We start from the raw sequence: 18,031 nt of genomic DNA, 5'->3' as shown, positions 1-18,031 counted from the left end.
CCTTGTAATTGGTTACTAGAAACATGGGACAGAAATAACGTTTTTTAGTGTTTACCTTCTTCCGTTACTTAATTTTAAAAGGAACAAAGTGCTAATCTGCCCTCAGGAAGTCTTCATCACTTTGGGGACAGATGAGCCAATAATCAAATAACATCTTATTCCCTTGGGCTATCCGGGGTTTTTTTCTGTTATGTTTTCAGAGCCGATTTTCAAATGGTGCCCGGCGTCATGCACCCTTCACAACCTACCCCTCCCCCGGTGGTTCCATCTAGGGATCAAATTGTGGGGAGGGACAGCCAAACGTATATCACGAGGACAATAAAATCTAGGATATTTTTAATGAAATCATTTTAGGCTTTTCTGGAAAATGAGAGGAGACCAAAAATGCCCTTCACTATTCTTAAAAAAGAACTTTGGGGGCAGGCATAGCCTGAATCACCCTCTGCCCCCAGTTGGATGACTACCTAGAAAGGGGCCCGAGAAGTGCTCCCCTCCCCGGATGCCCGTACCCCCTCCCCTCCGTGCCCCATTATTTCGGAATAATCTCCGTTGAGTTTATATAGCTACGCATGCATACAGCTGCAGCTTTTTTTCTTGTGGTGCCCCCTTGAAAAAATGGGTACACCCCCAAGCCCCCCACCCCCCGACATTTAGCCCTGGTTAATCCACTGTCTGCCCACAATACATTCATGATCCCTATTACAATCCAAACGAAATTAAGCACACCATTACTGGTAGCAATCCATGTTTTTTATTACAAACAGCATATAAAGAAAAGAATTTATTCGTGGTATAATATTACTTAATTAAATATTCTTACATTTATTTATACAAAAATTTGTTCAAAGTACATGCATGTTGAGTTCCTATCAAAAGAAAAGATGATTAGTTGATATGGAAGCACAACAAACTCTGACCAATTTTCATTTTGTTTTAAATTTTAAACAGTCTTTAAAACATTCCTGATTATAATTAATTTGACAGACCTAAGATGAAATTACCCTGGGTCAAGCACTAGACTTTCTGCAAACAGGGCCTCTATTTCGTTAAGACAGTAAAAATCTCCATGTCAAAGTTTGCTGTAATGCTTCAGGTTGGCAAAATGTTTCTGTTACCAAAACCTGTAATAATATATTTAAACAAACCAGAGTCTTGGTGCAGATAATGAACCTAGCTGAAGGTAATTGGTGCCATGCCTCTAGACGGTTGTAAATGTACTAGTTTATAACTTACTCTATTATACCTGTATTCCTGTTATTCTTTTCATTATATGCTTGAAGTAGCATTGTTTCATTAGTTGAGTGCTCACATCTTGATACTGCCGCAAACTAAATGTACTTTAAAGCAGTGTTGTGCTAAGTCTAACAATTTCTTAATGACATACATATATCTGATTTTGAGCTCTAGTGTTCCATTCAGCGATAGGCTTTCATTTCCATAACCTGTTCAGAACGGTTTACTACAGAACTTACAGGAAAGCCAAATTGTTTTCATTCTATTCTCATTGGTGTAGTGACATTTAGTGACAATGGAGGGATAATGAAAAATATGGTAAAAAGGGAAACTGCCTTTGAATGTATAGCAACGTTGTAATATCAAGGAGAACTGTAAAATACAGACAGTATATTCATTTGAAACACATAAAAAAGAACACAGAAAGCTGATGGCTTTCTTGGTCTGAATGACGCCATACACCTTTGGGTAAGAAATTCTGAGTTACAGGTATAAACCATGGCCTCTGGTTCCTCGTTTTTGTACAGTAAATAACTGGCATGAAGTTCTACTGTTGTACACTTTGTCAATTTGAATAGGATACTTTAAAAATCTAACATTTCAAAGTCTGTGTCAATTTGAAAAGTTAATTCAACATACAGGTAGCTTGTAACATTCAGCTCATAAAAATTCATCAAACTGGTTTCACAGCTAAGATTCTTAAAAGTTGATAGACAGTGGAAAAATCACTAAAATACCTCATAAATTTAGTCACACATTTGAACAGAAGGAGAAAGTTCTAAAATTGAATTCATAATCTGCTTTTTCATCCTTTAAATTGTGCTTCATCTTCCTGAGGAAGAAAAAACTACATCTATGATTTCATTTCAATTGTTTTAGATGAAAGTAATGTATATGATCAATTTCTTGTTCAAAAGCTACATACACTAACTGTTCGGGAAAAGCTAAACAAATTCATAACCTGTTAGGACTACTAAGCGATGACTTCACAATCTTCTTCCCCTCTAGCACCAGGGCCAACGGTGGTATGTCCACGTGGACAGGCTTGGCAGTAGGTGCTGCCCTCTTGTGACTGGTACATGCCAGGTGGGCAGGCATAACAAGCCTCCTGGTTTTCATACCAGCCTGACTCACAGGGAACTGAGCGGAGAAGATGCAGAATTGGTATAGGGATTATTATTACAGGAATTTTGATCAATCCTACAACATCTCTGTGAAATATGCAAACATGAATGCATTTAAGGTTACATTTCGAATGTGCAAGTTTGTTAACACAAACGTTGCTGCGAAAAAGACACAACATCAGTATAGATAAGTTTTGACCTCTGAGCATCAATAAAACACAGTTTAACATGTTGACTGCCGACTATGAGTATACTCGTAGTAACAGGTGTATTGGATTCTGCCACTACGAATATACTCGTAGGAAATGGAAGGCCGTTGTAATGTAAACTGAATGCACTGGCATCACTGAAGAACCAACAAATACCCTGCTGGAAGTGTCACGGAGGACATATAGACAACTGAAAGGTACCTCTTAATATGCACAACCAGGGGTGTAGCCGGGGGGGGGGCACATGCCCTCCCCCCACAAATTCCCGGTGCCCCCTTAAAAAAAATGGATGAATGGATATTGAACAAGGCTACCAAAAGCTTGCCCCCAAAAACCACACAATGAAAGCTGGTGCCCCCCGTAAGATGTTGGTGCCCCCCTCAGGCCTCGAATTTCACAACAGCCATGATGGCCATGGCTTTCAGTGTCCTCCCATTTGGCCATTGTGCCTCCGAAAAGTGATCGTGTTTCATTGCCAAGATGGCAGTGCCCTTTTGTTCTCTTGGCCGTAGTGCCCTACACGCACGTATCGACTGCCCCTGTTCAGCGAGGTACACCCGAAGCAGCAGCATACACATCATTCCTTGATTGCTCACATTCGACCAGAACACCGCGCTGCACCACCCAAATGCATGGCATGCACGCATAGCACGGCACAGGCAACACCCTCCGGCCTATCCGACTCAACATAACAGTGCATGCCCAAGCCAAGTATTTTAATGTACCATGCAATATTGTCAGTCTAGAACAAGTGCTCATCAACATTTACGCATTATCAGTATATCGGGAGCTCCACGTTTTTTGTGCACACGGGACAATTGTATGGTCGGGGCAGTATTTTAACTAACACCGCAATGTAGTGTTTGCAGTTTAGTGCTATGTGCTGCACATGATTCGAACTGTACATACACAACATCTGTGCGGTCAATCAGAACTACCCTGATTAATTCTCATGTACGCTGTGTGCAAAATCACTGGCCTCGCCATTTTTTGTGGTATGCAAAATGCCGAGGAAAGAATGGCTGCAGTCAAAACAGGCTGAAGCCTTTCCACATTTGACTGCTGGTTCGGCACTAATCACAGACATGTTCAGGTATAATGCGTATCCTACTTTTTCTTAGACCTGAATCATTTTCATGCAGTATAAAAGAAAAATCGGGATGGCATTAATGCCCATAACTTTGGTACCGTGATGGCATTCATGCCCTCACGTTTGGCATTACTGCCCTTTATTTCAGCCAGTCCACCAATGCCAAATGGCAGTGCCCTGAAAAAAATAGAATTCGACCCCTACCCCCTGTATCCCCCTGTAAAATCCTAACTACACCATTGTGTAAAAACACATGGCCAATGGGAATGATTTATGAAATTGTGTGTGGCAGTCAACCTGTTAATAGACACAGTTCTTAACCACTTCATGCGGGATGGACCGGGTGACATCTGTCACTTGCTCCCATGCTAGAGTGATTCTCACTGAGTCTGTACACAAACAGAGGCTTGATCTAGTGCATGGAGGTACATGTATTGAGTATGAGTGGAGCTCTAAAGTAGCCATGGACCACAGCTAGGTGTCATAGCAAATATCACTTCATCACATTGTCTCAGAGTTTCCAATAAGCAATGGAACAGCAAGAAATCTTACAAATATACTGAACAAATGACTTTGAGGTATATTGTTGTTTTAAAAAGGACATTGATATTTTTGGCAGAAAAATTATATCATGGTTAGTTTATGTTGGAATAACTGTTAGCAAGTAAGTGGTTGAAAGGAAAAAACTGAATCCAAATTGGCCAGAAAGCCCAACATTGAAGCAAGCAGTGCTTACCACATCGAGCATCCTGTGCATTCATGCGCACTGAGCCATGGGGACAGACTTGCATGCCATAGGCCTGGGTCCTCTCAGTGTCAACGTCGTAAACCTGATGGTCAACATTCACGGCAAATTGGCCCGATGCAGACTGGCTGATCAAATGTTGTGCTGCTTGTTGGAGTTCATTGGCAGCATCCACAGTGCTCTTTTGACTGGTCACTTAATGGATTGGACAGAGAAAGAGAATAGACAGTTATTGGTTACTTAGACCTTTCTGCTATTACCGTGGAAGGGTGTTTAGCTAGAATTTGGCCACTCCATCCTCAGTCACTATACTACTGGATTTTCTGAATTTATATCACAGGTGTGCTTCAGGGTAACTGCAAGTGATCTTAAAAACTCAGCCAGTGACAAGAATAAAAAGAGATTACTGTGCGGATAGCTTGCATGCAGAAGGTAGACGTATGTTAAATACCTCTTCAACCATTAAGGAGTCATGACTTGTTATTATGTCTACAAGTTTGTGATGCCACAGCAGAAAAGATATCCCCTTGGTTTAGTGTCGTGTGGATGAAGCATTGACTAGCATGGTGGTTGGTTGCAAGCTATTCCTTGGGGGTCAATTCATTTACCACTCCACCGTAAGTAATTGTAAGCTACTCACAGTACATCCGGGTTCAAAACAGATTTTGGAACAGAATAAATATGGATTCTGTATATGAAATATTTGAAGAACTGCCATGCAGTCTTCACTTATGGACTAAATCAGGATAAACTGAGAAAACGTAGGTTTAAACCTCTCATTAATAATTCATTAAAATGGTCTCATCCAAAAATCTCTCAGTAAGAATGGCTACTACAGTTTGATACAGCCTTAGACGCTATCTGTCTATATCACCACCTTCCCTAAGGACTGTTCCTTATAATTGACAATACTGTTGCCATTATTTACTCACTCAAACCAAATCTGTCTTGACCATGGTCAGGCTTTATAAAGCCTGACCATGGTCAAGACAGATTTATAACTATGCTATACTGATGAGATCAGCCATCATTCTCTCACCTTGTTCACTGGTCAGGTTCTGTTGGTCAGGGACATGGATATCACGTTCCAGTCTGATGGTAATTTGGATCGGCTCAACTGATCGGCGGCGGCGTCTGCGGGTGTGGTCTGCTGGACTCTGGGTGCTGCAGCCACTGACCTGAGGTATAACAAGGGATCAATGTGAAGTACACATGACAAGTGGTCTTCAATAAGGTTTGGTAATACATCTGCTCAGGCTGTGTCCAGATCAACTGGCTGTGGCTGAGTGTATCACACAGCTCTCTAATACATCAGCTCAGGCTGTGTCCAGATCATCTGGCTGTGGCTGAGTGTATCACACAGCTCTCTAATACATCAGCTCAGGCTGTGTCCAGATCATCTGGCTGTGGCTGAGTGTAACACACAGCTCTCTAATACATCTGCTCAGGCTGTGTCCAGATCAACTGGCTATGGCTGAGTGTATCACACAGCTCTCTAATACATCAGCTCAGGCTGTGTCCAGATCAACTGGCTATGGCTGAGTGTAACACACACATCTATGGGAAGTAGCTGTGGCTGCTAACAAATGGCTTCCATTGGTAAAGGTATCTTTCTCAGCCAGAGCTATTTTTAAATGCAGTCTCAGTGGACATGCATTTGGCAGAACTGTCTAGTCACAGTAGCCACGCCCCCTCTTTGGTCATTAATCACAAGAGAGAAATCAGCTCATCACACCTGTGTATTCCCTTTATTAATCTCATTCCAGTTCACTTACCTGGGCACGTTTCACACTACATGAGTTATCCTGCACACAGCTGAGTGTCTCTACGTTCAAGGTGATTTTGTCTCTGACTGTCTGATGAACCAGGCTATCTCTAGCGGGGTCAAACCCATCACAGGTCAGATGAGTGCTATAAGCCAGGTTCATCACCATGGCAACCTTATTTGGTGGCTTATACTCTGCAAGAGATATGAAGTGTACAGAGGCAACTGAGACAATGCTCACTCGATGATTCCAGCAACACTTTAAGGAGCAACTCAAAGGAAAACATGTTTTCTCTGATTTGTATCTGTTCAAATAAATACGGAAGCATCCAAATCGAACGCAGTGTCATTTGTCTTCAGAGCTCAACTACAACAAGCTAAAAAGGTTTTTTTTCTGTTAAAGCCAAGATGCAAATTCTGAACATGCTGAATATAGATTGCATCATTCAGGGAAAATTCAAATGCAAATGCAAATTCTGAACATGCTGAATATAGATTGCATCATTCAGGGAAAACAGAGAAACCGAGGGGATCTGGAACCCTCGCCCTGTGTTCATAGTGGATAAACCCATGTGCATGCAAAACAATGGCTACAAAGAATGGCTACATGCACAGTTTGGTAGGCACATGGGTTTATCCACTACCAACACAGGGCGAGGGCTCCCCTCTGTTTCTCTGTTTTCCCTGCATGATGCAATCTATATTCAGCATATTCAGAATTCCCATCATGGCCTGAACAGAATAAAGCCCTTTTTAGCTTGTTATAGTTGAGCTATGAAGACAAATGACACTGCGTTCGATTTTGAAGCTTCCATATTTATTTCGACAGATAAAATCAGAGAAAACAACAGTTACCTGTGAGCTGCTTTTTAAACAGATTGTCAGGTTGCACGTGAAAAATTATTTCAACAGGATTTAAACACCTGCATCTCCAGGATACAAAACTCACTGAAAATGGACTCGAACATCCAACCACCAGAACGCAAAATTGACTGAAGCAAGCTTGGAGCCCTTCAACCTCCAGAATACAAAATTGAATGAAGCAGGAATTCAACCTGCAACCAGCAGGGAAAATACTGAAAACACAGGATTCAAGCCTCTAGCCTTGACAATGCAAACCAAACTGACATGGTATTTAAATCTACAGATGATCTTTAATTACCATGAAGCCTTAGCATACTGTGTGGCTGGCAACCATTCCTATATAAGAGTTACAGTGCTAGCTTTGCTGAATGGGAACACTGAACACTGAAAGATGACAGAGAACTCCTGACCTAAAGACGGGCAGCACTTAGACAATTTCAACTTGAAAACTGGCAACACAAATGATTTACTGTGTTCATTACCACTATGAGATTACTTGTATCTCTATGGAAGTGTTAAGACCAACAGAATTACATGAGCAGAAGGTTCAAAACTCCATTGGTAAATTGACAAAGCTCTCTATGCCAAGCTTTATACATTTGGGTCATCCTATAAATAAGGATTCAATTTTTGTGTTTCCCTGTCATATATGACATATGATTTTGTAAGTTCAGAACACATTCTCTAATTTCCAAGAGTGATGAATTAATGCCAATTACCCGCCAAACACTTAGAAATAACTTGGAATCAATTTCAGTGATATTTCCATGTCAAATTATACAGGTCAGGTGTAACAGGGACATAACATGAATGAATAGAATGACCCATTTCTGAACATTGTCTCCAGAAGTTTGAAAGGGTAAGTCAAATTCTAGGTTCAGTAAAACTGCACTGATATCCTACTTACTTGTACACTGCGGGAGGGCTAGTCTTGGGTTGTCTTCTGTCTCATGGGACCACTTGAAGTTGGTAGATGCACCACATTGGTAAGAGGGTAGAACGGCCCGGCTGAATGAGTAGCCTTGCCAACAGGAGATGGTACAATTCTGTTCCTGGCCGTCAATTTGACAGACTAGGTTTCCTCTGAAGGGGCGTGTCACTTGCCTACAGCCTTCAAGAGAAAGGGGTATGGAGACAGAAAAGACTAGTATAGATTCTATGGACAGGAACTCACCAAATATTGAAAGTACATATGTAATTATCTGTGTCACTGAACATCATAACCAGCAAAGTGCACTCATTTGAAGATTGATATATTTTCCCCTCTGTAAGGTCCAGAATATCACGGAAGAACCAAGCACCAGACTGTCATAGTTCACTCCATTTTCCATTCACACCTGCTGTCCTTGACACAAAGTCATACATGTATTAATTCACACATTTATTAATCAGGATGAATGCTATTTGGAGCTTCAAAACACCAAAAGTGAGTTCACACCCTGGGCATATGCTCTGGAGTGAGTGGACCACCTTGTACCAGATAATCAGAGGTTCTATTTTACTTAGATATCTACATAGAAAGGGTCAAGTCCATCCACAGGACAAGACCGATAATGGGCACTTAGGCAGGGAACTATATTGTGCAGTTGGCTCTCAATAATAGAACCTACATACCTGTATGGTCACTTACACAAGGCAAAATGGATAGTGACTGCAATCAATACCCCATATTACACTGTGGATCTCACTGCTTGGACCTACACAGGTGTCTCAATCATGGTACATGACTGATGGTGGCTGCATTTGCCATTCTCAGGGCCCTCTATGTGGTGCCCTCTTGGCGCGTTGATGATGGCACATACACATGGTTCACATCCATACAATAAGACATTCACTGCACTTACAGTACTTGGAAAGGATCCTGTATTGTACAGGTGGCCCCTTAATTATTGGACCTACACATGGATCACAGGCCTATAATAAGGTGGATATTGATTGCACTTACTTGGGCAGGGTCCCGTACTCAACAGGTGGCTCCTTAATTACTGGACCTACACATGGATCACAGGCCTATAATAAGGTGGATACCCAGTGGGCACACGACGCGTGAAAGACGTCTTTTTGCGGTCGTTATGTGGTGGTGTGTCGTAAAGTGGTCGTGACAAAAAAACGACGTCTTAAAGACGTCTTTTATCCTCGGTTAGAAACATTGCTTCAGCAACCATGACCACAAAAAAACATGACGTCTTTAAGACGTCGTTTTGCAGTCGTTATCAAATCATCGGTACTACACATACAGTGAAAGGAGAAAAAGACGTCTTAACGACGTCTTTTTTCTCTATTTGAATTGTTTTCTTCAACAAGCAATACATGAAACACACGACGTCTTTACGACGTCATTTTACAGTCGTTATTAAATCGTCAACATACAGCAGAAAAAGAAAAAGATTTAGATAACCTTATGAAGATTTTGCACGGTGACTTTTAGTTTGTCTCGGATTTTGCCGGTTCTCACTCGGTTTCACCGCGGTCGTTATCAAATCGTCAACATACAGCAGAAAAAGAAAAAGATTAAGATAACCTTAGGAAGATTTTGCATGGTGACTTTTAGTTTGTCTCGGATTTTGCCGGTTCCCACTCGGTTTCACCGCAGAAGGTCAAGTCCCTCCAGAACAATGGCATACAGTGTATTGCGAAATCCCGCCTGTGGCCGCAGATGACTGTTCTGTTCTGTTTGACTGTTCTCATTTATTCGTCAAGAGGGATGTGTGAAACAGCAGTAGTGCGAATGTCCATTTACAGGGAAATTTTAACACAAGAGGAACTGCGAGTATGGTTTAGTACACATGCTTGTGATTTATGATTATTTGCAGTGGAACTGACCCTCAACCCCCTCGCCTGATTTAAAATAACATGACATTAAAATACCCCTACATTTAGAATGGATGAGGCTATTTTCTTTCATTGCCTGCATGCTCGCAAGCAACGACTGGCTTCAAGTGTGTGCACCGCGCTACTATAGTGGCTCTGGCTTAGTCTTAGCTGGTTCCAGCCTTCCTAGGAGACTCTGAGCATGCCGCCTGGAACCAGCGATGGCAAAGACTGAGGTCATGTCCAAAAGTCAAAACGGGCTTCCAGAACTACGGTTAGGTCTATTGACTTTGGCGTCTACACGTATTTCTAATGGAATAAAGATCTTCAGGTCAGAGAACCAGACTACTTCATAATTTCGTCCGTGCTTTGAATTAAGAGAGCTCGAGTACATGTACATGTTCTAGTATCGCTGCAAGCAGCTTGTCCGATTAAAGAAGAGTAAGACAGGTTAGGCCCTTCCTTAAAAGGTAAGTGCTTATAAAATGTAATTCTGTTACGTATGGGCATTGTTGGTGAAGCAGAGGTCAGGCTTAAACGCAATAATTTTAATCCTCAACAGCCAACCAGGTTGGCCACGGTTGTTTCCTACCTCCATGGTTGGACTACAGACAGTGTTTATTCGTAGTCGTACGTAGACTCGCAGTCGTAGTGCAGTAAGGAGCATCTGGGCTAGCCATAGTGCCCATACTTCAGCGTCATCAAATATGGCAAATACTATCAGCGTCAATAAATCTAATTTACCCTTTTAAGATTAAACGTTATACCGTTGTATTGGTGAGACTAAATTGTGAAAATGTAACGGCAGTACATGTATGTGATGCACTGTACAATATTGGCCACTCGATGTAGACATGTTAGAGACAGTTGGTGGCAGAAAAATTCTTTTTCATTCTCAATCACAATGAACATGCGCACTTAAGCTCAGACGTGGTGTAAACAGTGGTAGAGGACCGGTTTATTTGCTGCCACCAAAGTCTTTATAGTTTTAACAAAAATAAATTGTCTTATTTGTCTAACATTTGCAGGAAGTGTTGCATCACGCGGCACAACAGTGTCTGCAGTAAGACAACGAATAGCAAAGAACCTCAAGCTTAGTATTCCTACCAGAGACGAACCAAGAGCCCTGAGTAATTCAGCAGGCATGCCCACTGGATAACTGTGCGACCAGTCTAGTGCATCAGATGGCCTGTTTCCTGGCTGTTTCATATATTTCAGTGATATTTAATTTATGAGCATAAAGCCTATTTTTGTATTGGGTCTTATTTGAAAACTTTAAACCTTTTGTTGTTCAAGTAAAATATGTTCATTGTTTCCTCGGGTTTATTTCCTCAGGAAATAATGAAGGCTGTTTAAAGTACGGTAATAACAAAATTACACGTCTGATCGTTTTTTGGGGGGGGGCATGGGTAAAATCTTTTGCGGCATTAAAACACGTACAGTAATTTAAATTGTAACTGACTAGATCATCCTGTTCCAGGATAGTCTGTTTTCTAAAAATTTGACAAACCACTGCATGAGACAAAATTTTCTCCAAAAGGTGTTCAATATTTCCATTTTTTTAATTCTAAGCCAACTCGATTTGAATTGTCTTATTAGTACAAGCATACATCTTTTCATCAACTGATGTCTGTTTTTCTACCTCTCATAAATGCCATTACATGTACATCTAAAACGTATTTTACTAAGTCTTGCCTTGCTGGAAATGTTTTGCCAAATATTCAGTTACATGGCTTATACTACATGTACATGTACTGTATGATTAATGTTTCCCATTCTTGCCTTGTCCGTAAAAGTAAAACCTTTTAACTGCTTTTATCCAGGAAGTGTAAACACAAGTGTACCTTGTTTCATCGTCACGTTGATCGTGCTGGGTGTAATTGTAATGGTCCGTCCAAAGCCATTGAATTTACCAGAAATATTATTGGTACATAATATTTGTGTAGACCATGATCATTTTCAGCAAAGTGTGCTAACAGGTTATTATAATGTGAAGAATGAGAGTTAAATAAAAAATTATGTTTAGTTGTAAACAGTCGCTTTAGTCAAAATTTATTTTATAGCCAGGCAGCGTGTTAAGGCATGTGAACTTCTTTTTATCATAAAAGAGTTAAAAAAAATTGAATCGTCCAATGCAGATGTCTTTTTTCCTTGATATTTGATGGATAAAAGACATCTTAATGCTGACGTCTTTTACTGCTCAATAGCTGACGTCTTTTATTAGTCGCACTTTTGACGTCTTTTATTAGTCGCAATGTTGACGTCTTTTATTAGTCGCAATGTCGACGTCTTTTACTCGTCATAACGCTGACGTCTTTTTCTAGTCAGATCACTGACGTCGTTTACTTGTCAGGATGCTGACGTCTTTTGGCTTTGCATATACGACTCAAAAAAGACATTAATAAGACGTCAATATTAGACGTCTTTAAGACGTCATAACGACGTCTCGTGCCCACTGGGTATTGACTGCACTTACTTGGGCAGGGTCCTGTACTCAACAGGTGGCTCCTTAATCAATGGACCTACACATGGATCACAGGTCTACAAGAAGGTGGATGTTGACTGCACTTACTTGGACAGGCTCCTGTATTACATTGTTGACTCTCACTGGTAGGACCTACACAGGTGCTACCTCCATAGGCTGGGCGGGGGTTGGTGCAGGACCGGCGACGGATCTGGGTACCACCTTCACAGGACCGGCTACACTCACTCCATTCAGTCCACTCACTCCATCCTCCATCAACTTGTGGTGGATAAAACAGACATTAAATCTTTCATGTTGTGTTAGGAAAACAAGAGAAAGGTGGTCTCTTCATATGATTTGAATCGAATGTAGCAGCGGGTACTCAAACAATTATTTCAAAGATAGATTTCCACCGGGGAGATTTTTTGCAATGCCCGACGTGTATTTAACACTGTATACTCAGTGTATGCCCCCGAAGGCTTGTAAAAAACCCGCAAGCGTATTTGGGTGGGACTCGACCCCACGACCTCCTCCGGTGGTTAATTGCTTGCGGTATCCGCTGCTACATTCGATTTGAACCAGCCAGCTGACACTGGCAAGCTCGGAGTGCAAGTCTGCACTAGTAAGCAGGAGGTCATGGGTTCAAGTCCCACCTGAGTACGCTGGTGGGTTTTTCACAAGCCTTCAGGACATACACTGAGTATACAGTGTTAAATGCACGTCGGGCAGGACAAATCCACCTGAAATTAACCTGAAACTGGATGACCTTAGAACATGTGCACGGACCTTCACAAGCTGGATTGATTCACACCCTGCTCAAGAAATCAACCTGGATTGCACAGCACTATTTACATCATTTATCGGCTTGGAACACAAGTCACTTTCCCTATTATTTCTACATACATGTATATTGAAAAAAGACTACCGAAGGATCCATCTCTGCTTTCTGTGCTAGTGATGCTATTACATATTTTTGGACATCAGTTTTCCCTCTTATTGCCAACTTACTTCTTCTCAGCTCACAGGCTTGTCCCGAGAACCCCAGTGGGCACTGGCAGGTGAAAGTGCCTATCCCATCCACACAGGTTCCTCCATTTTCACAAGGGCTGGAGTCTGTTCCACAATCATCAATGTTTGTCTGACAGCGTTGGCCAGTGAAGCCCAGGGGACATTGGCAGATAAATTGATTGACATCATCAATGCAGGTACTGCCTGAAGCACAAGGGTTGCTGGCACAATCATCCACCGCTGGACAGAAAAAAAAAGTTCAAAATGTTCCATTTACTCTTAGTCATTTTAAACACTCGTTAATGGCCAAAACCTTGAGCCTAGAAAAGGGCAATTTTTAACATACAGTCAAATGCCACAAAAATTCTCTGAGCCTGGAAAAGAATCAGTCAGACTTGTTTATACAACAGCTGCACCATATTTCCCACCAGTATCTCATAATTTGGAATACTTTCAAGGCCCTACCACAGAGCAATCTTTGCAACAAGCTGTGTATAGAGGTCAGGTTCAAGTTCAACACACAGTCTACCTCCACAGACTTACTTGATGTTATTTGTGTACAATGCTAATGGGGGAAGAGTTGAGTATACTTGTCCACTATCGTAAGCTACGAGAAGAATTGGTATTTGAATCTGTCAGCCGCTCCTTGGAAAACGGATTGCTGGATCATGTTTACACAGTCTCCAGTAGGAAGTGATGATATTGGACCAACTGAATGGTTTGTCATAATGGATTGTGTCAACAAGTTCTCTACTTTTCCAAGCAACTGCTTCAAATTATTTGTTTCATAATTTTCCCCAGCATACCAATGATCAATTTTAAGATTTCAACATGTCTCTGCATGATCAATTTTTAACAAATGGAACAACTGATGTGTCCAACATATTGATGAAAAGAACAGCTGTTTATAAACTGAACAGATCCAAGTCCTTACGGTCACACTTTGATGGAGTCACAATTTGGATTTGTCCCATGAAGACGGTGTCCATGAAGTCAGCTGCTGCAATGACATTGCCAGGGGCAACAAAGCCGCAGGTCTGAGCATGCTGCTTAATAACAGGAGCAATCAGTGCTGTGTCCCACAGGTTCACGTTGCTCAGGGAACCAGTGAAATGGTGTGACTGGGTATTGTCTGCCAATGAGAAAAAAAAATCATCACAGAATCAGCTGTTTGTCAAATTCTGTTACAGAAATCATGGTTCAGCAAATTCCCACATTCGGCCAATACGGGCTGAGAATCCATCACATGGTTACACTTCACATGAAATTAGGTCTATACCCCTCTCATCTCCCTGTTGGAGCTGATCAGCACCATAAAATTTGCTTCATATTCTTAAACCAGAGGAGTGCATTCATTTTGGTAAGTCACACTAACTTAAAAGTCAAAAACACATTGAACCAACTTTGTAACACCTTCGGTACACACAAGTATGGTACCATCTTAGTAGTAACCAGATATATGAAGATGATCCCAGAAATTCTTTGTTAACAGTGAAAAAATGCGCCTCTGCCAAGACTTGAACTCAGAACAAAAGCAGCAAAAGACAAAGGGATACACATATTGCTAAACTAAATGTCAAACAATGCTCACCAGAATTACGTAACTCTCCCAGAATGAACTCCCCTCCACTGTGGATCTTGGCACCAGGTCTCACCGACTTGCGAATTAGTTTCAGCTGCCCATCTCGGTAGATCTTGAGGATGCCACCGTGCTCATGCCATGAGACGGCCAAATGATGCCAATGGTCGTCATTCACAGAGACAGTGGAGAAGAAGCGATACCTGAGCCATACAGACAAAACACACGGCACAGAATGCTACATGTAAAGTCCTCTGCATACCCTGTACTCTGTTCACCCCCCACTAAGAACGTTGACCATTCACACGAGTAACTTCTGAACAATGGGCTGGAAAGTTGCTCAGGTACACCTTTGACTCTAATAAACTTCTTAGATGATGAAGATCGCAGCTTTTACAATAGCTGTTCCTTGTCAATATTGCATATGTCATAATGCAGTCATTACATTTGCCCTTCCCAGGATTTTGAAAAAGTTTTCTTCTTTTCTTTGTCAGAACCGGGCAGAACAGCTCAAAGTTCTCACACAAGCTACACACGTTTTTCCAAAAAAAACACCTCCCAAAACAATTTTACACTGTTTGTATAAGTTATTTAGTAAAAGCAATGCTGACCATGATGAACAGTGATGAACAAGATTAGTTAGCAAAATCCTTAATTGTTGATTTATTTGGCATAACTTACGTCACCTAAAATAATTGTGTGAATTACGCCAGAAGTTGCAGATTTTATATGCATTGTGTAACTTTTGTGAAATGTGCCATACTTTGTTGCACTACTTTCCCAAAAAATGTGGCATGCGTGGAGTCAATAAATTGAATGAAGTTTCAAGAAAAGCTGCTGCTTCCACTCTACACAGGGCTGAATACGGTCTGTTCAGGTTTGGAGATACTCAACATTGAGTGACTTTGGGAAATGGACCAATACCTCACAGCTGCTTCCCACTCTGAGAATGCGGGTCCAAGTTGGGGAACATTGACAACATTGCCTAATTTTGGGGTTCAGTGTAGAGCTCTGGCTTTAGGGGAAATTAACAAAGTGGAAATTTCAGATATTTATCCCTGAAATCTTTGACGGGTACAAGATGTTTCAATACCTGACCACAAATGGTGAATATCGGGGTCCATTATTGAGCTTTTCTCACTCCAAACATTCACTTGAAAATCCCAAATAAAAATTACAAGCACAAACAAACAAAAACTGTTTGCTATCACAAATAATACTTTGATTTCAGTGCTGACAATTTTCAATGTTACATAACAGTTGTCAATCATCCTTTAGTTGGTACAGGGTGGGAACTTTACAGGAAACACTGTGTTAAAAAGGACACAGTGCTTCTTTTACAGTTTGTTGAATTTTACTTTATCACGATTAACCACTTCCTGCCGGGGACTCCGGAATCTGAAATGTATGCTTTATATGCGTGGCCGGGGTCTCCGAACTCAGACAAAGGGAAAAGGGCCCTGTAACAAAAGACCGTACTCCGAACAAAAGACCAGGCTGCTGGGCATTATCGACATTTTTCACTCTCAAAACTGGAGATAATCCAGCCTTTTTTTGAAACAGTATACCACGGTTTGGGGCATTTAGAGCGAGTGGACTACCACCGGGGACAAAAGCGCTCCACCACCGCAGCGATGAGCTATACAAATACCGCTGCATGCTAATCTGGTCCCTATTGAAGAGAGGTCAGCAGTGCACTGTAGCAGGTTCGTGAACAAAAGAAAGTTAGACAACACCACACAATCTGGGCTCATTTTACAAGGCTGCAGGCCTGGCTGAAATACTCGGGCGTCAATGAAGGTCACGTGTCAACTTAGAGTAGTGCCTAAAGATTACTTTGTGCGGCTATAAAGATCCGTTAAATGAAATGATGAATTTTTGAAGAATTTTGAAAACGGAAAAAATGATTATTATCCCGGCCCAGTATCATTAACATTCATAACTAACCCCAGCGCAAAGTGGTTAAGAAAGTATGGATCTGGTTACACTAAAACCTGATGTGTGATGAACCCCAATGGAGCAGTGTCAAGGAACATCACGACACTCCCTCAAAGGAGGAAGAGGGAACAGATGAGAGGAACTCACCCTTGAATGTGGACCTGCAATGCTCCAGGATTGCTGATAGCAATCAGTGTCTCGCCCAGTGTCTGTCGAGATTTCTGGGTTGTGTAGGCCAGTATGGTCCCATCAACTTTGGCCGTGCGAATCCACATCATTACAGTGAAGGCTCGCAGGTTTGTGCAGATCGCATGAGGTAAAGTGATGTACTGACTTGGATAACTGCCTCGGAACACCATGTCAAAATTGGACTGTGCCTCTGAGATGAAAAAAATGCATGACATCTGCAGTATGAGCATAACCATGCCTCAGTTATCACTGCTGAATCACAGACTGGCCATTAATGGCAAGTTACGCTGATGGCAACATGGTGGCCCATTCAGTCGATACCAAACAGATTTCTTGCTCAAAATCATCATAAATAATCAACATTTTGATTCTTCAATCTCATGAAAACAAGTAGAAATAATCACTTTCCACTGGTACATAATCCTACTGGTAGAAATTCACTGTGTAGATCTCAGAAAGCTGGAGAAACCCTACATTGCCTCTTAAAAAGAGTTTAAGTGCATGAATTATATCTATGAAGGGATTTGGTGATTATTGGCACTGGGAAACGTAATATTCACTTCGTCGGAGTACCACGGTATATACGCTGACTAATTTTGGGGCAATCGTAATTGAATTGGAAAAAAATATATATAAATCTTACGCTGGCTGCAATATGTGCCTACAAATCCTGGTCTGCATCTGCACTGGTATTGGTTGACACCATCAATGCACTGAGCTCCATTCTGACAAGGGTGGCTGTCACATTCATTGATATCCTGCTCACATTCAGGGCCACTGTAATCAGAAACACACAGCAAACCAATACAATCATCTTGCTTCACATGGACATAATGATACTGATGACTGGTTTGAGGGGACTTCCAATGTCTACAGATGAATTGTACTCACCTGTAGCCTGGTGGACAGTCACAGGAGTACATGTTGAGTCCATTGATGCATGTACCGCCGTGCAGGCAAGGGTTGGGTGTGCAGTTATCAATAGCTGCCTCGCATCGCAACCCAGTGAAAC

At 41.6% G+C, this 18,031-nt stretch overlaps 1 protein-coding gene across 2 annotated transcripts in view; it reads right to left on the bottom strand.

Moving 5' to 3' along the window:
- Positions 1-737: 737 nt before the first annotated feature.
- The window catches only part of LOC110988640 (uncharacterized), a 65,967-nt gene continuing 48,673 nt past the window's right edge, over positions 738-18,031 (bottom strand). For both annotated transcript variants that reach the window (XM_087133295.1, XM_087133294.1), the window contains 12 exons: positions 17,911-18,031; positions 17,663-17,796; positions 16,978-17,209; positions 14,905-15,095; positions 14,248-14,445; positions 13,314-13,553; positions 12,414-12,584; positions 7,938-8,141; positions 6,177-6,361; positions 5,441-5,579; positions 4,393-4,596; positions 738-2,373 (listed from right to left, as the gene is read on the bottom strand). In XM_087133295.1, coding sequence (XP_086989421.1) covers positions 2,207-2,373; positions 4,393-4,596; positions 5,441-5,579; positions 6,177-6,361; positions 7,938-8,141; positions 12,414-12,584; positions 13,314-13,553; positions 14,248-14,445; positions 14,905-15,095; positions 16,978-17,209; positions 17,663-17,796; positions 17,911-18,031 — 2,186 coding nt within the window. In that variant the 3' untranslated portion in view covers positions 738-2,206. The remainder of the gene's footprint in view (positions 2,374-4,392; positions 4,597-5,440; positions 5,580-6,176; positions 6,362-7,937; positions 8,142-12,413; positions 12,585-13,313; positions 13,554-14,247; positions 14,446-14,904; positions 15,096-16,977; positions 17,210-17,662; positions 17,797-17,910) is intronic.

This window comes from Acanthaster planci, linkage group LG02 (assembly GCF_054643075.1).
Source record: "Acanthaster planci isolate LZ-2023a linkage group LG02, COTS_SCS, whole genome shotgun sequence".
NCBI lineage: Eukaryota > Metazoa > Echinodermata > Asteroidea > Valvatida > Acanthasteridae > Acanthaster > Acanthaster planci.
The sequence above is the reverse complement of the archived record's forward strand: the minus strand, read 5'-3'. Positions and strand labels throughout refer to the sequence as shown.